General features: G+C 38.8%; 1 protein-coding gene across 1 annotated transcript in view; it reads left to right on the plus strand.

The window, feature by feature from the left end:
- polrmt (polymerase (RNA) mitochondrial (DNA directed)) overlaps window positions 1–26,165 on the plus strand; it is a 57,280-nt gene that overhangs the window by 29,753 nt on the left and 1,362 nt on the right. Inside the window, exons 14-20 of the mRNA XM_030727495.1 lie at window positions 202–288; window positions 3,566–3,679; window positions 15,156–15,208; window positions 20,565–20,663; window positions 21,069–21,141; window positions 22,384–22,475; window positions 23,594–23,667. Of these exons, the coding sequence (XP_030583355.1) occupies window positions 202–288; window positions 3,566–3,679; window positions 15,156–15,208; window positions 20,565–20,663; window positions 21,069–21,141; window positions 22,384–22,475; window positions 23,594–23,667 (592 nt within the window). The remainder of the gene's footprint in view (window positions 1–201; window positions 289–3,565; window positions 3,680–15,155; window positions 15,209–20,564; window positions 20,664–21,068; window positions 21,142–22,383; window positions 22,476–23,593; window positions 23,668–26,165) is intronic.

The raw sequence follows: 26,165 nt of genomic DNA on the forward strand, positions 1-26,165 counted from the left end.
AGAAGATCATATCATTTTAATGACATGCAAAATATTCTGCTCTCAAGGCAGTGATTTTTAGCACTAATTTGCATCATAGATGTAGTCACCATTAATTTAAAAAAAAAAAAAAAAGATTATTTTTTAATTTTTTTTTATTTTTAAATGTAACAAGTCAAACAGTTTGAGCAAATACAAAATAATCTTGTGTTGTTTTTCCAGGAGTATGTGTGGGATGCGTCCCAATACCTGGTGCGTCAGGTGTTCAGTGCCTTAAAGGAGATGTTTACAGGGACCAGAGAGATCCAGGTGAGTTCATGACACGTACATTACAACACATGCAAATGATAAAGTTCAGCAGTCCCCAATGACGCTGGATTATACATATTGTTAAATATATTATTTTGAAAGGATAGACGACACAGATGCTCTCTGGAAAAAAATATTTTTATTAAAGGGCAATAAGCCCTCATCAGCACCATATGCTTTTTTGCCCTTTAATAAATATAATTAAGGTTTTTTGACAGAGAGCGTCAGTGTTCTCCTTCTTTTCTATATTCTCTAAGACCGGGCACTCTATATGTTCTCTAAAGTTTTGGAGTTGAGCGCACTATTACTCTGTATTCTGGATAACTAGTTTTTCACTTGAGCATATTCACACGTGCAGTAAATACTGTTCTGCTCAAGTTACAAAAAAGCATACATTCATAAACTGCAACAAAAATAAAGGTATTCAAAAGTATGTTATGGGTAACATTTTATTTTTGATGGGTTTCTTTAAAAAGTTTCACAAAAGTAAGAATTATATTATTTGATACTACTGAAGAAAATAGCAGGATATGCTGACAATTAATGTGTAAGCTCAATAGATTTTTTTCTATCAGTGCACGGTAGATTAATTAACAGGGTACAGGCACACATTTCAGCTTCTATGAAGACTAATTAATGAATATTTACTTTTTATTTACATCGAGGATTTTAAAGAAATTTCTCTGCTACATATATAACTAAAAACCACTAATTATAGTATTGCAAAGATATATCTGGAAAAGTTTCAATTGAAACTAAATTGTTCTTATAATGAAATTTGCTTTAAGTTGCTCGGACATTACACTGCTGATCCACTGGTGCAGATAGGATCTTATTTGATTTTTATTAATGGCATGTTTACTATACTGTTACTCTGCCAATGGCACCTATTCATCACATAGATTCCATTAATAGATTTAGGACGTGCACCTGGTAGGGGATTGTATATTATCTCCAGAGGCACAGTCTGCTGAACCAATATTACCACCAACCACTGTTTTTGTGTGTGTGTCATGTGGGAAACTGCAGGGATGGCCCAGTCTGAGATGAAAAATATGCTTTCTAACACATCTTGGTGCCAATGGGATGCTTGTGCCTGCATGTGTGCATGCGTGTACACCCGCTGCTTTAATAGGTCACATCCTCTCACATTTTATAAGGAAAAGTTGAAGTATGAGTGAGAGGCAGCTGATCAATCCTCAGTGCTATCATCCCCGACCTCTCCTACATTCTCTATACATTTCCCACCTATCCTGTCAACACTGCTGGTTTTCAATTTGTACACCCACTATTTGTCCACTCTCTGTGCCCTCCTCTATCTGTATTTTTACCAATCAGAGTCAATCTCTCAGGATGTCTTGTTTGTTAATCTCTGATGTCTGGTACTCTGCTTTTGTGGTTCCTTCATTTTGTGCCTGGGATTGTAGGAGGTGATGTTTAATGGAGCAGCTTTGGGTCAGGCTGCTAACTCCAGTTGCTAGGACATATTTATCTTTCCTACAGCTCAGTGAGTGTGCATGTGTATGTGTGACAAGGCCCTTGTGGGACACTAATAGGGCTTCCATTTTTGGAGACAGACTGTGCCAGACGCTTATGCAAACAGTGCTGTTGAATATTCTAGAGTACGCAACAACGTCTCACCTGTTCAGCAACAAGTCTTCAACAGTTGTTAGTAGGTCCTTGAATTAGAACAGCAGAAGTAGAGCTAACAGTAAATGCATAAATCCTTTGTTGATGCTGTAAGCAATGAAAGTATCTACGAAGTAGAACTAACAGTAAATGCATAAATCCTTTGTTGATGCTGTAAGCAATTAAAGTATCTATTTTTTTGTTGTTTTTTCAAATGAATCATAGTACTTTTATTTTACTGCCTGATTTATTGAGTCTTGATCCAGCAGATTTTAATTTGGTTACACCCTTGTCTGTCACATGTTGCAAAGATGCAACCATATCATGCAATAATGCCAATGCCACAAGGTTTGCTGTGTCTCCCAGCACAGTTTCAAGAGGAGGGGAGTCTAGGAGACAGGCAGTTACTCTAGGAAAGCTGGACATAGCCGTAGAAGATCTTTAACCCATCAGCAGGTCTAGTATCTGCTCCTTCATGCAAGGAGGAACTGGATAACATTGCCAGAGCCCTACAAAATGACCTCCAGCAGGCCACTTATGAATGTCTCTGACCAAACAATCAGAAACAGATTTCATGAGAGTGACCTGAGAGCTCGATGTCCTCTATGGATCCTGTGCTCACTTCCCGGCACTGTGAAGCCCGATTGGCGTTTGCCATAGAATACCAGAATTGGAAGGTCCTCCACTGGTGCCCTGTGCTTTTCACAGATGAGAGCAGGTTCACCCAGTTAAGTCTGAAGAAGGGCAGCTGTGCCCAAAACGTCACTGTTCTCTAGACTTTTTGTATTAAAATTTCATCCAGGAGCTCTTTTGGTGTGCGGACCTTCTTTTTGCCAGGCTCACCCAGAGCACATGTGACAGACTAGTCTGGTCTGGAGAAGCCACGGGGAACATTATGCTGCCTGTAACATCGTTCAGCATGACCAGTCTGGTGGTGGGTCACTGATGATCTGGGGAGGCATATCCATGGAGGGACACACAGACCTCTACAGGCTATGCAACAGCACCCTGATTGCCTTTAGCTAGCAAGATAAAATCCTTGGACCCATTGTCAGACCCTATGCTGGTGCAGTAGGTCCTGGATTCTTCCTAGTGCATGACAGTGCCTGGCCTCATGTGGCAAGAGTATGCAGGCAGTTCCTGGAGGATGAAGGAATTAATAGCATTGAGTTTCCCCCCACATTTGCCTGATCTAAATCCAATAGAACACTGCTTGGGCATTTTCATTCCATTTGACACTGCCAGGTTGCACCTCAGGCTGTCAAGGAACTCAGTGATGTCCTGGTCCGGATTTGGGTGGAGATCCACCAGGACACCATGCGTTGTCTCATTAGGAGCATGCCCAGACATTGTCAGGCAAGCACGTGGGGGCAAAATAGACCAGCCTGCTGCTTCTTTTTTTCACTTTGATTTTCAGGGTGTCTTTGAATTTAGCCCTCAGTAGGTTTTCATTTCCATCAAACACTGTTGCATCCTTTCATTCCTAACACATTACCCAGTCCATATCTGTATATATATATCCAGCATGATTTTTCTTTCCCATTCAGATCTGATGTGTTTTCAAAGTGTTCCTTTAATTTGTTTTGAGCAGTGTATTTTCATCATTCACGTGTATGCCTTCACCTCTGATTGAATCCATTTGTTGCAGGACTGGCTGACTGAGAGCGCCAGGCTCATCTCCAAGTCTGGTCACACTGTGGAATGGGTGACACCCCTGGGGTTACCCATCATTCAGCCCTACCACCGCACACGCAACCAAGTGGTAAGTCTCAGTTTAAGAAAAGTGCGGAATTTCTTTACTCCTCACTCTGTGTCTATCACCAGTTCAGTGCAGAGCTTTAACATGATTTTGATCATAATTAAAGAATGGTTATTTGCTTAAGCTAAAGTACTGCAGCTTTTTACTGTGGTTAACTAGTAACATTGGTATCGCAGTTAATGTTTGTTTTGGCTGATATTACCAGTTATCTTCATTAGTCTTGATATATTAATCATTGTCTTACTCGATGACCATGCATCTCTTTACTTCATGGTCATTTTGACTGCTCAGCCAATTACAGGCCAGTCTGTATTTGTCTGTATTTTGAGAAATTCACCAGCTGACCTTTCTGTTGTTCTTTTGTATCTTGGCTTGTTTGTCTTGCTCCTCTTGGTCTCAACTTTCACAGCTTTCCCAATATATCCACATCTGACCTTTTCATAGCACATACTTTAAAACTTTTGACTCACATGAGTTATTAATTTATCTTTCTCTTGACATACCAAGCATTAATAGAAACCTTCTTTCTTCTTTTTTTTTTTTGACATATGCAAGATTGGACACATCTGGATATTTCTTTATTCACATATAAAGGTCTTTAGATCATTACTCTCAAGATTATTCCATAGTGTAAAGTCCATACTTTTTTAAAATTTGAACTTGAACCTGGGAATAAATTGGGACAGCCAGTTTGCCAGTGGCATTGAGTAGACTAGTTAACACATAGGAGCTGAATAATCATTTACACACAGTTACAGTCAGGATTGGAATAGCAGGGACAGTTTTTAGGAGACATTTCTTTTGTTTTTTAGGTTCTGTATTGGGTTTTTTTTGCTTTCATTTCAAATTGAAAATAAATAACAGAAATAAATACTCCCATGTTAGCTTTTCTTGTGAAAGAACTGACATTGAAACGACACAAAGCTGCCCAAGGAACATTCAGAGGGGAAGTGTCCAATTACTTTTAAACCCTTACATTTTAGGCACTACACATTTAAAGGGCTTTATTTCCCCACACAGTTGTTTCTGTAGAGTAAATCCACTCAAATTAAACCTGAAAGTATTGTTATATTATTGACTGTGCTCAAGCACAGAGCTTGAAGAAAGTTAAATGTGTGACTCTCCAAATAGTTATGGTTAGTTACTCTTCTCATATGTGTCAGCTTCCAACAAGTGGATAATAATGCACATTGTTTCAGATGGATTGTTGAAAAGTGTTTTGGCTAGGATTTGAGCAGAATGGATGCATTTACCATTCACTGGCAAGGATTTTCAAAGAGGCTTTTGGATTTCCAATTGTTATACTTAATAGTTATGGTTGCAGCCCTATAACTGAATGTTTGAGATGCACTGTAGTGTGACTTTAGATTTGGTAAGATTTAGTAAGTACCCTGGCTTTTTACCACTTTATGGACCTCCCACATTCTTCATCTTTTGTGTATGTGTGTGTGTGTTTTTTCTTGTTTCTTAGCCTTCTTTCTATCCAGGACAGCCAGGGCATCATAATGCTTTAAGCCAGGGATCCTCAAATCCAGGCCTCAAGGTCCGGTGTCCTGCAGGTTTTAGTTGTGTCCCTGATCCAACAAACCTGAGTCAAATGGCTGAATTACCTCCTCAGTATGCAGTCAAGTTCTCCAGAGTCCTAGGGACACAACTAAAACCTGCAGGACACCGGACCTCGAGGCCTGGATTTGAGGATCCCTGCTTTAAGCAATGGTTGCTTTGTAGATGATATGTCTTTCCAAGTTTGGATGGATTGGGAAAAGTCGTGAGCCACTGATAGGATATTCGGATTGCTGTGAGTGGACAAACTTTAATGGAGCTCACCTGTATCACTACAGTTCACTATGTCAGTGTGGGTATTCTGACAGTAATATCTCTTACAGATTGCATATGTGCATACAAAAAATATATATACAGTGTGTGTAAGTGCTGCTGATTATATAAAAGCCACTTTAACCTCCAACTATTTCTGTGTTTATGAAAGGTGAAAGGTGGTGACAGACATGTAATGTATGCCAAGTACAATCAGAAAGCTAGCTCTGGGCTTGCCCAGCATGCAGCCTGTTCTTTTAGTATGACATCAAGCATAAGGTTACCTTAGAAAGGGAGTGACACCTCATAAGCAGGTGCAAGAGAGTGAGGCTGACAGATGGTTTAGTCCCCTGAGGGTGCATCTCTCTCGCTCTCCCTCTCTCTGTTGATGTAGTAGGACACGTTCACCTGATTTGATCTGCTTCTTTTACTGGCCAACAGGGACAGCGGAGATGATTAGCTGTGCCTCTTTTCAAGCCTAAATGAATGAATGAAGAGATAACTTCGTGGCTGAATGAGGTCTTAGCTTATGTTTCACAGATAGCTTTTTTTCACCCCCTACAATAACTCACTAATCCAGTTGCATCACTGAGCAACAAAATGAAACTAACTTGCAGAAAGGTCACCTTTTCTCTGCATAGCTGGATTAAATTCAATCTCCCAGTCTCCTCTCTTCCTCTTAAATCCAAGGCCACTGTGTTTTTGAGGGTCATTAGTAATTATACTCTAGATAGAGTGGAAAGATGAAGTATAATGCACAATGAGAAAACCTATAACCAGGGAGAAAGTAGGTACAGTGGCATCATATGAGACTAGAGTGTGCATGCATGTGTGTACATCGTTGTCTTTTTGTTGGTTGGTTGGTTGTTTTCACTGTGCATACAGAGTAGGGATACAAATGCTGACCTTTGTAATCAAGGATTTTCCATGGCTGATGGAAGGTGAGGAAATTAGGGTAGGATAGAGTAGCTGAATGAAGCATGAATATACATCAGGGAGGCAGCCTAACAGGATTTGGAGATACTAATCGGATCATAGGTCAGTCAGGCTCAGATACCCTGTTTATTTTTATTCCCTCTCCCCGACACAGCTACAGTGAAATCTCACTCTCTGTGGACGGAATCATCAGCTGGATTGGCTGGATTTGACTGGATTTTGAGTTTATAGCGTGACTAAAAGCTTGTGATCTAATGTCCTCTATGTGGAAAGAATCAGGTTACTTTGGGTTTTGGTGGTAAATGCTGATGGGCACGATGCATAATTTTCTTTTTTTTTTTTTTCTTTTTTTTACAGTACTAAATAGTAAAGTACAGATGTGGTGGCCTATAGCAATACAGAAATAGTGCACTGCTAATAAATAACTAAATGTAATGGGTTACAAACTCTCGTAGCTAATACCTTTGAATAAAAGTTTTAACAAATCCTCCTACCAATCATGGATGGATTATGAGACAGTAGGCCCCAGGCACAGACATGTAATTGGTTCCCCACCCCCTGACAGAAGAGTGAGACACATGCACATTGGTAGTTATTTTTTGTGGCTTTCTGTGTTTGTTTGTTTGTTTGATTGCTTATAAATCTTTGTGATCGTTTAACTCTGCTTACATTTTTTAGTACCTCTTTGTTGTCATTTTTCATATGTCTATATTACTACTGAATTACTCGTCAAATTTTTCAGTACTTGGTATGGATTCTCACTTCTGTGGCGCTCTTGATGAAAAGATGGTATGCGCTGTCTGTCAAGCTTATTTTTCTTTTGTATATAAGCAATTTTTCTTAAGAGTCAAAAGTCGTGGGCCTGCAGAGTTGGAATAAGTTGACTTTTCATTCAGATTCTGGAGAACTGTCTCTAAATGTCGATGTGATGCCCTCCATACCTCCTTTTGCTTTTGGAATGGAAGAAAAGCCATTCCCAGGAGAAGCACAATGTTTCGTTGAATGTGCAGAATCTTGTGGCATTTTGGGGTGAAATAATAAATGCAGTTTGAGTATCAAAGACACCCCCAAGAGGCAGAAAAAAAAAAAAAGTTTGGAGGAAAGGAGGTTTGGAAAAGGTCAATGAAAGTGTGGTGAGACTGTGGGGTGTATGTACGAGAGACCGAGTCTCCAGCTGTTTTAATGTGTCTATGGAGAAGGGAAAGGCCCAGGTGACACACAACAGCAGAGAAAGATGGAGTGTTTAATGTAGGGCAGAACTGGTTCCACTCCAAAAAATGAGGTGTATATTATTAACCATCATGTGATGAATAGGAATACCCCTCTTGGCTTATATGTAGTTACTGATGGCTTTTGTATCCATGACCATCTGCACCACAACCCTAAGGTGATTTAGACTACATGAGCCTATTCCCCACAGATACACAGCAGGACTGGCCAAGATCTCATTCATCACAGCCAGGGTTTCAGTCAGGTCCTGTACACAAATCACACACGTATACATTAAAATGAAGGTTATGGTGTGTGGTAGTGACCTCATTAACAGCATGGCAGTTCATTACTCACATCAAAGGTAGCCTTCATTTCTTTCTCCCTCACCACATCCATGTCACAGTTTCTCCTTTCCGTCCCTTAGACATGTTCTCTCAGAAGTCCACCTAAAGCGATGATTGATTGATGAGATGGCAATCATGGCAGAATGTAATGAGATTCACTACGTTTCTGTTCCACAGCCTTCGTTGATAATCGTGTGATTCTGTCATTCATCACTCAGGGTTCTTCAAGCAATCAAGTAGAACCAGTAAAGCAAGTAACTGAACCCTAAAGCTGCATTCAGCGTACTTCTACCCATGTAAACACGTTACTTCAATCCCTTTACATTCATGTTTGTTTTTTTTTAATTCATACCACTAATTTGAGTGTAGGGTTCCATCCATCCATCTATTTTTCCATTTTCTTCTACTTATCCGAAGTCGGTTTGTGGGGGAAGCAGCCTAAGCAGAGAAACCCAGACCTCCATCTCCCCAGCCACCTCCTCCAGTTTATCCGGGGGAACTATGAGGCGTTACCAAGCCAGCCGAGAGATATAATCTCTCCAGTGTGTCCTGTGCCTGCCCTGGGGCCTCCAGTAGGACACGCCTGGAACACCTCATCCAAGAGGCACCCAAGAGGCATCCTAGTCAGATGCCCAAACCACCTCAACTGGCTCTTTTTGATGCAGAGAAGTAGCAGCTCTACTCTGAGCCCCTCTCGAATGACTCTGCTCTTTACCTGGTCTCTAAGGGAGAGGCCAGCCACCCTTTGGAGGAAGTTAATTTCCGCTACTTGTATCCACAAACTCATTCTTGAGGTCACTATGCAAAGTTCGTGACCATAGGTGAGGGTAGGGATGTAGATCGACCGATTAATCAACAGCTTTGCTTTTATGCTATGCTCTCTCTTCACTCCAGTGGACCGGTGTAGCGTCTGCATCACTGCAGCCGTGACCTCAATCTGTCAATCTGAGTGTAGGGTTGTCTTACTAAAATGTTATTTACAGTAAAATACAGTGTTTATTTTTGCAGCTTTATATCTTTACATTTCATGTGTAACATTGTCTAATACACTTGAGAAACCTAGTTTTTTTAGTTATTTTGATGCTAAAGCTACTTTTAATACTCTTGTAGACTCTTTCTCGTGGCTCCAGGATGGCAGTTTTGGTCAGCTAGCGTGTTGGAGCAGCACTTTGCCTCTCTTCGTCACCACTTTTTTTCACTTTACCTTTATTGAGACACTGAAATCTCTCAATAAACAAAGATTGCCACAAGGCTCTTTTTAGATCTCCGTGGTCTCGAAAAAAATATTCTTCCTGAGATTTCCATTAGTGGTACCTAGGTCAAAGTTTGTACATCGATCAACGCAATTGATTGGAAAGACTTTCATGTTTCCCAAATACTACATGAATGATTTGTGTGAGCTACCACATGATTAATATAAGCGCTATTGAAGTGTCTGAAAGACATTTGTATTAACTGAAGCAAACTACTTAGATTGTGTGGACTCATCATAATACCATATTTGAAAAGCTTCAAAACAGCAGAGAGACAGATTATAGTGGCATGATCACATAAAGAAACATTATATAGGTGCTCCCTAGACTCAGTTATTGTGACAGCTATACAGATCATTCACAGCAGAAAGAACCTAGAGAGCTTACCATATGAAGTGTTTGCTTTGCAGGAGGTAATTATAGACTCAGAAAAAAAAGCTGAATGGGGAAAAGAGGGATGTGCACCCCTCTGAGTCCTCAGTGCTGATTGCAAAGAGAAGCAAGCAAGATCAGATAATGGAGTTGTACATTAGCACTTGATTCATGGTTATTTAAGTCTTCTAAGGGTGTCAGAATGGCAGCGGTCATGCTGTGGACTCTTCAGGAGTCATTTGTGCAAGCTTGTTATCAGAAACTTGGGACTGTGTGCGGTTGTGATTCAGGGCTGTGCATTGACTAGAAGTTAGCCAGTCTCCTCCAGTCTGTCAGAGTGTCTTTGGATAAGATGCTAAACCCAAAATGCATCCATTGGAGTTTGAGCGTGATACTTAGAAAGTGTTTAAAGACTTACAATAATAATGCACTATGTGGAAGTATGTGAATGTGGCTTGTAAAAAGTGTTTTGAGATCTCAGTAGAAAAGCACATGTGTTGTTTCACCTCCTTTTAAAACATCTGAGTAGACCTATTGTATTTTATTAAGTGAAATGTGCAAAATCTGTGGAGGAGAATATTTAAATGAAACATGTTTTACTAACATTTGCAGCAAATTGCAGAAAAACGTGTCTCACTTTGAAAGTTAGAGCAATGAGTGCACAATGGATGTACACTACTGCTGAAAAGTCTGGGATCACTTGCAGATTTGTTTTCCAAAAAAATACATTATCATGCAGTTCACAAACAATTTTATCCATTTCACAATTAAAATTAATTAGATGATTTTAAAAGAATGATCTATATTTTTGCATAGAGGCCTATTATGAACAACTATCAGATCTCTGCATCAATCTCATGGTATATCTACTAATCCAAGTTAATCAAGCTAATTGATTAGTGGAAAACACTTTTGCAATTGTGTTACACAGCTGAAAACCCTTGTACCAATAAGACAGCAAAAAGGGAGCATGGTGTCCTTTAGGTTAGTTTAGTATCTGAAGCATCAGCAGTTGTTTGTTTATTCAGTGTGAGAAATTAGAAACTTAAAATCTTTTACCTTGCGGTTAACTACTCCTTTCAGAGAGCAGGACGAACTGGCTCTAACAAGGACAGAAAAAGGAGTGGGAGAAGCAAAATATCTGAGCAAGAAGACAAATATCTGAGAGTGTGTAGTTTAAGATAACTGGCAGCTGCACCAAATAGTACCCGTCAAACACCATGCCATACCCTGTGGACAGCACATGATTGGGGCTAATTTCATGTTTGTTTCTATGGAAAACAAGAATTTCCAAGTGATCCCAAACTTTTGAGTGGTAGTGTAAGCACTCTTCCTCTTCACTGAGTCCTTACCATCTTCCTCACAGGTTATTAATTCTCAATAATACTCCTTTTTAACAAAGTGGTGAACATCTAACCATCAGTATTTGAAAAACTCTAGTCTTTGGGGGATTTTGTTTTTATACTCAGTTGCCAGTTGTAAATGATATGCAGATCATTGCAGTTACATTTTATACAGTGTGTCATCTACTTTGGGAAAGTTTTGTTATGGAGAATAAAACCAATAAAATGAAAGACCCAATCCAGAAACAGATTTTGACGAAACTATCAGATTTTACAGTGAAGTTGGTGTAAAGCCAGCCAGTGACTGATAGAAGCTGATCCATCTATTTTCACTCAGTCTATCCTACCAAACACAATACAAGACATCTAAACCATCCAAACTGAAAAGCTCATCACTCAGCCACAATGCTGCACAGTATAGATTTTATTATTATTATTTTCCTGTTTGTGATGCAGTCCCGTGTGTTGACCTAAAAAGCAAGGAAATGGATGCAAATTTGTTTTAATGAGAGCTCATTAATTATTTGGAACAAACAAACTCAAACACATTTTCCATTCAATCATATTGTTGTGAGTTCAACTTGTTCTGAACAATGAAAATTCGATGTAATGACACTAAAAGCACTTTGATTACTCGCAGTAACCGATAAATGCGTTTGCCGCACTCTAGAAGTAATAAATGGTCAGACATTTCAGCATCAATGCTCCATTCCATCATTGAAAAAAGCTGTTCATGCAGTGTAACAGACATAAAGACACTTAGATACATTAGCTCAGGCTCAGTGCAAGGCAAACCTATTCATCAAATGTGCTTAAATTGGCAAGGAAGTGGTTGCATGTTCCTAGAATTATCTCTTTCATGATAGTAGCTCGTCATTCCCACCCAGGCATGGTTCCAAGGGTCTGGAAGAGAATGCCCTTACACACATTTGGCACAGCTGAATGGATGGACCCTCAGATATTATGCGAATAAAGTCTTCCCTCTGTTAGCAATAACTATCAGTAAAAGCCTGGATAATGCTGCATGTCAGTTAGCCTTCATTTTTCTATTGGTTCACTAGTTTTTTTTATTAGGGTTAAGGGAATAATAGTCATACACTAGCCACTTTTTGGTGGCTCGTATATGAGTTTTGGACTCATAATACATATTGATCAAAGTAGTATCAAAATAGATAGATATCACTTTTTTCCTTTATTGTCAAGACCTAGAACCTACCTTACCCGCAGTGCAACTAGACCTCTGACAGTTCTGTATCTTTAGTTATTTTATGGATTTAGCTGCAAATGTAGCCTCATGAAGATATGAGGAGTAAGCATCAAATGTCTGGTAAGCGCATTTCTTTCCAAAACCCCCACCACTGGCTTAGGTGACATTATTTTGAGCCAAAAATAGCTTTCTTTTGGGGTTTTTTTGGGTTTTTTTCTGCATGTACAGTAGTGCTTCCAATATGTGATACCTTTTTAACTTCCCCTTATCAGAGAGAAATGTTACAGATTGCAAATATGGCAGTGTTTTGCATCACATGCTTTTTGCCACCTTCTACTGTTTAAATGTTTCTTTGTTTAACTAAATTGAATCTAATTATGAGTCATTACAATTGATTTTATTACATATAATTTGGAATATTTTTCTGGGAAGTTAACTGTTTCTGGTTTAATTTGTCTTGTTTTGTCTTTTTTTCTTCTTCACTGGCTCACAACCACAAAACTAACCTGCATGTGAATGCATGTGCATATTTGTGTGGTTGTGTATAGTTGGCTATATAGATGTGCATTTTTGTTTGAGTAGTAATATTAGGACAGGTAAACTAGCTGAATAGTATCTGTATAATGTCTTATTTAGTGTACTTGTTTAAAGGAGCGTAATTCCTATAAAGACTTCACAGATTGGGATCAGTTAAGCAGAACAAGAAGGAAGTGAGAATATTTATTTATTTATTTATTAACTATTAGGGCCTTATTGGTTGGTGCTTACATGTAAGGATGCAGGATGTGGTCAGCATTAAAGATTCACTGGTTCCCATTTTTCCTGGAAATAAAGTCTCCACTTCATGGATTTTTTACAGACAGAAAGAAATGCGAGCATAAGCACTCCTCAGTATTGCCATTATGACCAGCACACCTTGATCAATTTACTCCTAACACAAAACTTTCGCTTACACAGTGAACTGATATTCCTATTCCTAATTCACAATAATGTACCTCATGAGTACTTTGAGTACAGTGCAGCTCACTTTAATCTATTTTTAGCCTAGATCCAGTGGGGCTATTTAGAAATGAGATTCCATGGATACTATTGATCCCTTTCTTTCTTTTCTTTTTTTAAAATCTTTCTGATGGTGGGTTTGATCCACTAAAATTCCCACTTTATACAGCCACAGCTATTTTACTTAGCAAAGCAGAGATAAACCTCTTGAACCACAGAGACAACTTTTAGCTAGCCTGTGAAGAATATCTGTGCCACCAGGCTCTATGTGTCCATTGACCTAAATAAGCAGCTGATACTGATACTATTCTGTGTTTTATTGAGCATGTTTTTTTTGTCATGGTCCTGGGCCGGTGGCCCAGTGTCTTTTGTTCTTCTGGTTTAGTTTTGTTATATCTCTGATTATGTTTATTAATTTTCTTATCGTGTAGATTCTCTGTTGTTATGGTTTTGAGTTTAGTCTGGTTATTGTCTTCCTGCGTCTCGGTGTTCCAGTGTCTGTTTGTTCCCGGTCTCTTGTCTATTCTATTCCTCGTGTTGTGTTTAGTCTGCATTTGTGTCTCGTTTGGTTACTTCCTGTTTTATTTTGAGAGTCCTGTGTTCCCTTCGTGTTGTGTTGAGTTTTGCTTCCTGTGTTTTCATTAATATGATTCTGTTCACCTGTTCTCCCCAGCTGTGTCCTTTTATCCCTCGTCATTCCCTGTGTATATATTGTCTTCTTTTCCCTCTGTTCTCTGTTGTGTCCTCCTTCATCGAGAAGTGGGTTTTTTTCTGGTTTTTGGCTGTTTTTCAGTCAACCTCAGTTTTGATAAGTTCTCCTAGCTTTTGTGTTTGTTATTTTGGATTATTCAGTAATAAAACCACCATCTACATTCAGTCCTGGTTTGAAGTTCTGCTTTTGGGTCCACCCTGTCTGCCTCACCGCTCACACATGACAGTTTTAGCAGGAAATTAATAAATTTACAGCCTATATTCATGTCAGCTTGGTAGGGAATCTAAAGAGACACTAATCAGTGGTAGGAATGGCCATTAAATTAACATATGTAAATTAAAGCCCGCCCAATATAGGATTTTTAAGACTGAGTTAAAAATATTATTATTTATGAGTCTTAACGATATGACAATTTTAAAAAGAATTGTGTTTAAGATGTTCCAAACCCATGACACCAGCAGCGAAGTTGCAGAGTGCCTTCTGGTTTACAAGCTATGCAACATAAACAGTCATAACATGGTTGAAGGGTGTTTCTCCCATCTCTTATTTACTTTTTAGTCATTTATCAGCCATTGTTAAGACCAATACAGATATTTCAACAAATAACTAATATTGGCCAGTCTGTCAGCCCCGCCAAAATATTGGTCAGACTCTAATTTAAATCATGCATTTAGCCGATCTTGCTTTTGTTTCATACGTTTATTTTTATCCTCATTTTTTTTTCTGTTTTTAAGCCTCTGATGTTTACTTTCAAATTAAAGGAAATCCACATTTTTAGACAATGATATGACTTTCCAACATTTATATTTTACACATTTAAAATGGTCAGTAGAGCAACTGAATAAGCATAGGTAAATCTGTTTATCTATGTTTAGACATGGTTGTAAAATGTGCCTCTATATGATAGTAAACTGGGTATTTTTTTTTTTTTTGAAAAAAGAAAACATTTGTAATCATTATGTATAGACTTGTGAGATCTTTGTAAAAGAAAAAAAAATCAATGATGAGGTTTAATTAGTTTCAGCCCTAATATTTTGTCTCCCAACACTTTCATGACTCTAAGTCAAGCTTATATGGAGTAAAATTCCATTACCCTGCCTTTTCATGGCTGTATTACACAATACCTGATAGCTCTTGAAGAATTCAAATCAATAATTGCTATTTTTCAACCTTTTTTTTTTTTTTTTGACAGGTATATCATTTAAGAGTATGGATGTTATATGGATGACTTGATTGAGGTGAGGCTATTGACCATTTAATTTCTTTGTCTTATTTTGTCTCTGTAGCTGAAGAGTACCATGCAGCAAATAAACCTCAAGATCAGCCATGACACCAAAGAGTAAGTCCTCCTTACTGACCCACAGCAGATGTAAAGTGACTACTTTGTTATTTTGTGGCACTCATTGACATTTCAGCTGAACTGTTTCCAGTTAGTCTGATATTATTGACCTGGAACAAAGACAGAGTGTAGGTAATTACTGCAGGCTTTTTCTTTTCTTTTTCTTTTTAATTTTCTTTTTTTTTCTTTGGTTGCCTTTGACTTTTATAGTCAGAATTTTTCAAAATGTGGGTTTACACTACTTGAAAAATCTCTTTTTAGCTTTTAGAGTTGAATGAATGTGGAAATTAGAGCTCCCTTGAGGCAGTTAGCTTGCGCTTCCAGGAACTTCACCCGAACTAAAGCACTGTCTCCTGTAGCTGTTTTCACTAATTGCCTACTCAGACTTTGAAATATCTTTGCATTTGTCATAAAGTATAAAAATGGCATCAGAAGTTTTGGCAGCCTCTTTGAAACCACAGTTTAAAAGTGCATTGTCTGTTTCAGTTCTAAGTAGAACTGAGATTGAAATGAGCTGAAAAATAGGTTCAGGCCACTTTCCATAAAGCCTTATTTATATATCAATAATGTAATGAAAATCATATATCTGGCCCAATGCCTTATTAAGTAGAAGAAAATAGGATTGTGCAATGAGAAAAGGCCACAAAATCTTTTAGTCAAGATAGGAAAATGAGAGAAATGGTGAAAATATATTTTTCACTTATTTTTTATAATAAGAGGCACTTACTACAGTTGTGTACAAAAGTCTTGAGCTAAACCTTATTTCTTTACATTTTCCTTGGAAAACAGGAAATAAGTACAGCGATTTATTGTAACATGGTCAGACATACATGGAATTCGACTGTATATAAGCGAAAAACAGTACAGTACAGTTTGTACAGTTCTAATGAACTTGATAGTCAATATTTGGTATAACCACCTTTATTCTTCAACACAGCCTGAACTAGTCTTCAGGAATTGTTCTCCAGGCTTTTTGGAGGACATTAAATGCTTTTCTTTGGATTTTGTTTGCCTTTTTTTTTTGGTTTTCTGTCAAGATGATCCTACACTGCTTCAGTAATGTTGAATCCAGTCAGTCCATGGCAGTGTTTGGAATTATTGTCATGCTGAAAATGGAAACTTTACCAATCAGAAGCTTTCCAGATGGTATGGCATGAAGGATCAAAATCCGATAATATTTTTCAGTGTTCATAATTCCATAAATTTTGACAAGATCCCCAAAACCACTGGCTGAAATGCAGCCCCAAACCATGACAGGAACCCCATTGTGTTCTATAAATGGCTGTAGCCCCTTTCTGTTGTACCTCTCTCCTGCTCTGTACATATTGTTGAAAGTTTGAACCAGAAATTTAAAATTTGGGTTCATCACTCCATAAGACATGTCTAGGTCAGTCTGACCTTACAAAAAAAAAAAAACAATTATTATGAAAATGGTCATGTAGAAGGACTAGATGAGTGAAAAAGCAGGCAGTGTCCAGAGAAAGTCTGGAGAACTATTGTTCAATACCATTGGCTTTTTGTAAGCAAAATATAAAGAAATGAGGGGTGACTTAAAACTTTTGCACAGTACTGTACATTAAAGATTGTGTGACACAGCCTGAAAAAATGCTTTCTTAAGGGATTAAATTAGAGTTATACAGTTGTCATGCAGCAAAATAACTCTCCATTAAATCATCTATATTGCTTCTTGGGTACAATTTTAATGCTTTGCTGACTTAATAGTGCGTAAATGTATATTTGCTTTACTCCATTGCAGCCATGCTTGACAAACACATAGAAGCTACATCTAATACAGATGAATTGACCGAGAAAAGTTGAGATATAACATGCAAGTGGATTAAACACCTTTTAAGCCAGATTATTACTACATGTCTTTTAGACGTATACAAAACTGCAAAGAGCTAAAAATATGTGGATAGAGAGGCTGGAGAAAAGAGAGAGGTGAGCAGAGAACAAAAGGAGAAAGAATGAAACGGAGCGATGGAGTCAAGAAATGGCAGAGTGAGAGCACTGGAGACACAAATGACAAAGACTGACAGCCATCCTCATCAGTCTGACATCTACAGTACACCACAGATCCAGCCCTTTGAATATCAAAGCGGGGCAAGGGGTTAGAGGAAGTCAGAGGGAGAAAAGAGTTTAGTCTGAAACTTGAGATTTGCTGTCAGTGAAAACAAGCTGACATTCTGAGCCAGACACAATCAGTGTGATTTTTTTTGGCCTATCCCTCCTCACACACACATATACAGAACCACACACACTTACATGATATAATTAAAGTAAATTCATCAACTATATAGTTTTTAAAAAGGCACAGTGGTTAAGGAGGAACGGTGGCCTCCAAGACTTCAGTTCTTTGGCTTTTACTTCTGTCTTTCTTATTTCTCTTTCTACACTTGCTTTGTAGAAAGCACAGTTTCACCTCAGAGAGCTTAGGTTGTTAAACCATGTATGAAGGGGGAAAGAAAGTTTCTTGCTATGCATTGAGAGTAAAGCGTGCTTGCAAACACGTTTCCAGGAATTTTGATTTTGCTCAGCTTGAGACCAGAACAACAGAACTAAAAGCACTTAATAATAGTCTAACATTTCCAAGCCAAAAAAATGGACAGAAGGAAAACAAGACTGACAGACAGTCATGGTGTATGCCTGTGTGTTTGATTTAGCTTTGGCTCAGGCTGTCTCTGCTCTTTCCGCATTCCCATCAGAAGAACGTTCTGGTCTGTGGCAGCCCAGGGGATTTGAATGGTCCAGGCACAGGGTAATGGGAACACAGGGGATGCAGATTGGCAGGATGTTTTTTAACCACCAATTTCATCATCAGAAGCACCAGCATTGCATTTATATTACTTTTGTAAGCATGGAACCAGGCTGTCCCCTGGAGATCACATAGCACAAAATAAATATTGATGTTGAAATCCATCCACCTAGCAGGGCTTTTTTTCACAATGTGACTTTTTATAGCACAGTTGTGACTAATGTTAATGATGCATTCATTAGCAATGTCATTAATTTCATGTGTGCTTTTCCTCCTACATTGATTTTATTAGCTGCAATAAATTGTCCACAATAAAATAAAGTCTGTGAAACTTCTCAGGATCATTTAACCTATAAAAATATGGAAAACTGCAGACAGTGAAATAAAATTCATTTCATAAGTTCTAATCTATGCACTTCTGGCAAAAGATTAAACACACATTTTCTGTGGTAAGGTTTGTGTTCATAATGTTCATATTGGGAAATTATGTTTATAACTTTGGATATAGTGGTAGTTCAGTTTAGCTCCAAGACTGCCAGCTATGACAATTTTACTAATTAAGATGTTGCATCTGTTTTTTTTAATGTGTACAAAACAAAGTTGTCCAATAAATATTGTTGGTTATATGTACAAATATAACCCAGCCTTCATTTGAAAGCACACTAAGGTGAATTTTCTGTATTACAGCAGGTGTTTATCTGTTACTCAGTATAGATGTGGATAGAGTTTGTCAACATGTTAACTACAGGTCTCCTAGATACAGTAACCAACTTTACATATGTGTAGTTAAGATCAAAATAGGGGCCGTGGTCCAACATGAGTCCTGAATTCTAATGTAATAATGTAGTAATGACTACTGAATATTCTTAGATCAGATTGTCAGCTTGTTGATGGCCATTATGGCTGCCTTATCTTCCGCCTTCTGATCTAACAGTCTTCTAAAAGTCCATAATGGTAAGTACAAGCTGCCGTTATAATGTTCAGCGACTCCCCCTAAAAATTAAACAGCCATATTAAATTAATTTTGGTGGACTGCCCCTTAATGGTTGTCTCACTGAACAGCACTGTACTATTTTTAGCACAGCTGTAATTTTTAGTCTCCTTCTGAACACTTGTTGGTTCCTCTTCAGTGTGCCAACTCAAAATCCTTTTACATTAATTTTATTTGGGGGACAAGGACAAGGTGTGACAGTTATGGTAGTTGGTGAGCAGAGACTTTGTTGCCAAAAAACTCCTGCCTTTACAATGCATTGTGTGAAATATACAGTGGGGGGGGATCATTATTTGACCCCCCCCCCCCCCCCCCCCCCCCCCCCCACTGTATTTTTAAGTTTCCTCACTTCCAAAGAAACGAACAGTCTCTCATTTTTATGGTAGTTTTCTTTTAATAGAGGGATACAGAATATCAAACCACAAATTTAGGGACAAAAAACATATTACATAAAAGTTATAAATCAATTTGTATATCATTCATTCAGGGATACAACTCAGCCAAAATTCTGGCTTCCACACAGATTACAATTAATCAGTCAATCAGTTAATTAATTACAGATACTCCTGATCTCAACTTATGTGCATAAAGTGCACCTGTCCATAGAATCAATTTATTCCATTCCAACCTCTCCATCACCATGGGCAAGACCAAAAAGCTGTCAAAGGACATCAAGGACAATATTGTAGACCTGAACAAAGCTGGAATGGGCTACAACACCATCAGCAAGAAGCTTGATGAGAAGGTGACAACAGGTGATTATTTGAAAATGGACGAAATATAAAATAACCATCAGTCATCTGGAGCTCCATGCAAGATTTGCCCTCACAGGGTGAGGGTTATCATGAGAAAGATGTTTGATCAATCTAAAACTACACGGGAGGAGCTTGTTAATAATCTGAAGGCAGTTGGAACCACAGTCACCAAGAACACCGTTAGTAGCACACTATGCCGTAATGGATTGAAATCTTGTAGCGACTGCAAGGTCCCCCTCTCAAGTTCAGGCCCGTCTTAAGTTTCCCAGTTAATATCGAAATGATTCAAAGAAGGTTTAGGAAAAGCGCTGTGGTCAGATGACACCAAAATCAAGCTCTTTGGCATCAGTTTGACCTGCCATGTTTGGAGGAAGAGAAATGCAGAGTGTGACTCAAAGAACATCATCCCTACATATGCTTTGGACCTGTTTTTCTACTAAGGGTACAGGATGACTTCACTGCATTGAGGGGCCAATGAATGGGGCCATGTACTGTAAAATCTTGGATGAAAACCTCAGCCAGAACACTGAAGATGGGTTGTGGATCATCTTCCAGCATGACAGTGACCCAAAACATACTGCCCAGCCAACAAAGGAATGGCTAAAGAAAATCTGTGGAGGAAGCTGAAGCTTGGAGTTGCCAAGCAGCAACCAAACCTAAAGGATTTAGAGAGTTTCTGTAGTGAGGAGATGTGTGCAAACCTGGTGACCAACTACAGGAAATGCTTGTGCTTGCCAACAAGGGTTTTTCCACCAAGTACTAGGTCATGTTTCAGACTTGTGAGTACAGGGGCCATTAGAGAAAATAATGTATAAGATATTATATGTCTGTGCTTTGTTCTGTGTCCTTTCTCAGGAGGCCAGACACAGTTAAACAGAAGAATGCTTTTCCACCAAACTTCATCCACTCTCTGGACTCCACACACATGATGCTGACAGCTCTCCACTGCTATAGGTACCGTGTCATATACAACTTAAGTATCTCAAAAACCTGAAATAAGAGATTCTTTGGACCTTCTGTTGGCTTTTATAGAGGCAGTCAAAATATGTTTAAGATATTGACACTATTGTGTATTTGCATGATCCCAAATTGGCTTTGAAAAAGTGTAGTTTCATATTAAAGCCATTCATCACCTCAAATAGGCATTTTTGTTAATTTGTCCACTCTTCATTACACTAACACTGGCTTTGATTGAATAATTGCTGTTGACTTGTTGGGTTTGTCTATTTCTTTGTAACACAGTCTTGTGCACCTACCTCTTATTGCCTACTCTTTCTTTTTCCTTCTTTTTCTCTGATGTAATTGTTGCACATGGCCTCTCGTAATGCCTTCATTTCCTCTCTTCTCATCCCCACTCAGTGCTGGTCTGACTTTTGTCTCAGTTCACGACTGTTTCTGGACCCACGCTCTCACTGTGGACACCATGAACAAGGTAACACATTAAAGTACTCTGTTCTTTGCTCCCACGTGTGCAGGTTACTTCACCAATTCTCCTTCATCTCAGTTCTGCTCACAGCTGTTTCCAGTTTGTTTTGATTGTGTATTTTCAGCGTTTGGTGACACAAAATTGAATACTTCTTGCTTTCTTCTAACTTGTTATTGACGTTTATTTTTTAGCTGTAACTAAGCAGTGAGTTTGTGTTTCTGAAAGCCGAGCTTCTTTTTGCACTTCCGCAGCCGATGCAGGTGATAAAAATATTGTGTTGCATCTATGACTAGTGCTTCTGTTCTGAGAGAGAAGGTTAGTGATGCCAGTAAAACAAACGTAATATTGTCACTGCTTTGTACATGTACAGGCTGCAGGTAGCACCAGCAGACAGAGCCTGATGTGCTGAATAAATGACTGCCTGGCCCTGCTGGCTGAAACACGCTTGTCAGGCCCAGACTGAGACACAGCATAGAATAAAATGGATCAAATTACCATAAGGCCCCAATTTTCTGTAGATGTAGCTTCAGAGCAGTCACAGTTTTATGTCTTTACCCAATCTCAGAGTTAGAACCAATGAAGCAGTTCTCTCTCACTACATTTATTCTCTCGCATATTCTCCGTCTCAGTGTGAGAGTGTACGCCTTCCTCATTACACAGGTAATTGAACACAGTGGTAGACGAGGGGGTATTAAATATCTTGGTCAACACCTAAGCACATGAAGAAGATCCTTGTTTTAATAATAGCTGATTCTCTCTTCGTCTGCCAATTTTTCTGTACTGCACATCTTATTACAAGGGCATGGATCCTATCAGTACTGGGTGAGGGGTGGGGGTACACCTCTGATACACTGTGGTGCACCCGCAAATAAGAATAATTAAAAGTTTGGGGAACCTAACTTTTAACAACATAATTCATAAAGGTGATTCATAGAGGAAGGAAGCTTCAATTATAGCTCTTCTGATACGTGGGTGCTTTAAAAAGGTGATGGGAACTTTAAAAAGGTGGTGTGGGGTTTTTAGCAAGAAGAGGTGAGGAAGAAATGTCTGTCTAATATACTGTATATTTGTAGTGTTGTGCAAAAGTCTTGAGCCACCCCTCATTTGACATATTGCTGGGAAAATGGTTTGTCCCTTTATATTTCCTTCTCTGCTCCATTCATTGTTCACCTGGTCAATAAGCCCGAGGAGCTTATTGGTCAGCTAACTCAAAGTACACTTCTCTCTGCCTCATCCTCCTCGTGCCAGGTTTGTCGGGAACAATTTGTCGCTCTGCACGGCCAGCCAATCCTTCAAGAGCTGTCCAACTTCCTGCTACAGAAATACTGCACTAGAGTCCCGTGAGTTTACACCCACATGGAGGAGCACTTTTGACTGGGCTTGTACACACAGATCCCAGGAGCACTACTGTGGTTGCTCATGCAGCAAAGTTTTTGTCATACAATATCAACATTTCAGTGAAATATTATGTAATAGCTACTAGTTGATGTTTTCATTCTTAGTTGCACCTGTCTGCAGTCTGTCCCTCTTTCTTTTTGGATTGTTCTTACATAACAAGCCATCACTGTCATGAGCCTCTGTGTGTTTAAGCTACATTTTATTACCTTTAACGATATCTTTATGATTTAGGCAAAAGCTACCACAGACTAAACACATTCAACTACTGCATATGCATGTTATAAAACAGAAACACAAACGTAAGAGGTTATATCCTTGTAAAGTCCTGAGATTTTTTTTATAGTTGTCTGACATTAGATACAAAATAATTCTCTCTCCCCATGTTTGTCTTACTGCCCTCCCTCAGGGTGGGTTACGCTCATCATCTGACTGTGTTTTTCTCTCTTTCGAATAATTGGACACCTTTTCCAAAGGCTCCACTTTCACAGCAGCTCACACCTTTTCTGTCTCTCTTATATTACTGCCATTATTACTGCCCAGTTTCACAACCACATTTTTCATTCCAGGATGTGTCAGAGAAGAGGAAATGTGAAACTACAAAGACATATTGGGTTGCTTTATCCATCAAAATATAGAACAAATTTTTTTACTATCCAAAAAAAAAAAAATACCCCACTCGCTCTCCCCTGCACAAATGTATGTTCCTGTGCAGTTTTTACGTGTAATCTGAGAGTACAAAGTTGCTCTTACACTGATCTGCAGAATGACAAAACTGCACAGGCAGTTTAAAAGTGTAACTACCCAGTAGTTACACTTTTAAAACAAAAATATATTTGAATAGTCAGTGAATTTTTGTCTTTGTTAATAAGGTAAAAAGAATAGATTAGCATTTTTAATGTGACATCCAAGTGTGAGCTACCTACAGGGAATTTCATTTGAAAGAGGGCTGAAACTCCAAGAGTCGACTCTGAAAGTGCATTTTCCTTTGACTTTATTCTTCTATAGAGACAAAAGCACATTTTTCTTGGAGTTAACTTTATTACCTTTCTCTTTGTAACAGGACTGAAGCCAAGAGCAAAAAGTACCAGGAATATAGAAGGCTGCTGCTGCTGCTGGCCAAAGTGCCTCAGACAGGTCAGTTGGAATGAGGGTGTGTAGCTCCCAAACACCTGGGCTTGATGGAGTGTTTACAAGGACAGGGTACAGGGTGATGGGGCTTGTTTCCAAATTGGTTAGACAAGAACTTGTACAAGTATGCCTTGAAGCTCTGTTTGAGGTTAGCAGAAGGGTGTAGTGATGGACTGTATAAACTGGCTTCATCCACAACTTTGTGTTTTCCATCTTGTTTTATAGTTTCTAATTGTTGTTGTATGTTGTTCATAGAGATACCATATGTCAGTAGTTGGCCATCTAGCCTTATGTGCTCCCAGATGAGAGTATTCTACATTTTAAACAATAAATAAAAAAAAAAAATAACAGTAAAAATAACCTATGTTGTTGTGTGTTGTAACCATGTCTGTCTGCATGGCTACCAGCAGGTCCAGGTTCCTCCCTTTACCTTTGATGTCATTTGTGTTTCTGTCCATTGTCCTCCTAAGTGGAGGTAGTGCACAGAGACAGTGTCGCGCACTCTCTGTCAGGTGGATGCAGGCTTTGCTGTTATGTAACCTCTTGCTCCATCTGTACACTTACGATCTGCTTGGCACTGACAGCTGGGTTGTACCAATTGATTGCTGTTAATTGTGTCCCTCCTCTGCATAATCAGCTTATGCGGCTGAGACTGGTCAGGTGTGCACATCAGGGGTGTTTGTGCACGCGTATGTGTTCCTGGATGTTCTCATGTCAATAGCAGAGCCACTCAATGTGAGTTACAATCGCTGCTATAAAGGATCCCAAATTTATTATTATTTGGCTTCAGTGTTTGCAATGCGGAGCATCAGTTGATCAGGTGCATCTAGATCTATAGCTTTAGGGGCTTAAAAACGGCTGGAGAGAGCACTCGATAACCTGTGAATGTTTTAACAGCTGGAGTCTGACTTTGGGGATAAGAGATTAACTGTCTGTTAGAACAGTGAAGGCTGTCAGCTATTCTGTGTGTGTGTGTGTTGGACTTACTTTGTACTCTTTTACTACAAAAGTTGCATTTTGGGAATACTAAAATTAATGTTTTCATACGTTGATGCAGTATCTGTGGTACATTGTGGCAGACCTTTTGTCATCATAGTCAACCTTCTCAGTCCCACAAAAACAGTCATTTAAGAAAAAAACTGAAGTTTGCATGTCTGCTAAGAGAGTAGCAGATATCCAAACACGAATCATGAATGAATGAATAAAAACTGGTATACTTAGTTGCACCTGTCTGCAGTCTGTCCCTCTTTTTCTTTTTGGCTTGTTCTTACATAACAAGCCATCACTGTCATGAGTCTCTGTGTGTTTATGCTAAATTTTATTACCTTTAAAGAAATCTTTATGATAACCTAAAATGCTTTATTTTGGCAAGTACCAACATATATATGTTGGTTAGTTAGTATATTAACTTGATGTCACCATGTTCTAGCTATAATAAGCCCTTTCATGTTTTGTGTCCTTTCCTCAATAATTCATACTGCAGCTTCTGCTGATGTACCTTGCTGTCAGAGAGGCAGAGAGCACACAAGGCTAAGCACAGAGTGCAGGACAGGACCTCATTCAGAGCTAAAATTAGCATTCAAGTTGTAATGAAAGATTTGCTTGTGCTCAGTAACTATCTCTAATTTGAAAATTATAGTTCTACTTAAAAGAATAAATTTCTGCCTTTGGTTTGTGGCATAAATGTTGTAGCTTGGTCTTTGAATAAGTTTTTTCTAATTGGGATACAATTTTCTTGTAATCTGGGATTAATCATACTTTTTTTTTTTAATGTGGTGAAAAACAGACCCATAAAAATCTAAAACCTTTGTATGATTTAACTTTGGCTTTTCAGGAACATCTCCTCAGGCATGTCCATGTGACTTTCAGCAGCTGCTGATTTTTGGGTTACTCACTGGAAGAGATTGCTTGCAGTGCGCACTCAGCATTTTCACCATGAACCTCAAACTTGTGCAGACAGTAACATAATGTTCACTCATTACCTGGACTGCTGGCCAGATATGCCTCCCTGTCTTTAGGCACTTCCTGAAAATGAAAATCAAGGTGAAGAGAAGTTTTAATTCACTGGAGGAGATCCAGCAGGCAGTTCAAAGGCGCAGGTACAGAGGGACATAATGAGACTTGAACGGAGTGATCTAAAAATAGCACCTGCACTAAAAACAGACTTTTACAAGAAGATGATCTTGAACAGGAGATGTGATATCCCATACTGGTGGAAACCAGCTCTATGAAAATAATTAGATTAGAGGAGATGTTGCTGGTGTCTGCATATTTATATGTTGTTGTATTATTTAATAATGTAAGAAATTCAGTTCAGTTTTATTTATATAGCACCAAATCACAACAACACTGGCAACAGTGGGAAGGAAAAACTCCCTTATAATAGGAAGAACTACAACCAGGCTTTGGGGGGGGGCAGTTATCTGCCGTGACCAGTTGGGGTGAGGGGAGGGAGACGGGACAAAAGACTTGCTGTGAAATAGAGCCAGAGATCAACGATGATT

Source organism: Archocentrus centrarchus, chromosome 4, assembly GCF_007364275.1.
Source record: "Archocentrus centrarchus isolate MPI-CPG fArcCen1 chromosome 4, fArcCen1, whole genome shotgun sequence".
Classification (NCBI taxonomy): Eukaryota; Metazoa; Chordata; class Actinopteri; order Cichliformes; family Cichlidae; genus Archocentrus; species Archocentrus centrarchus.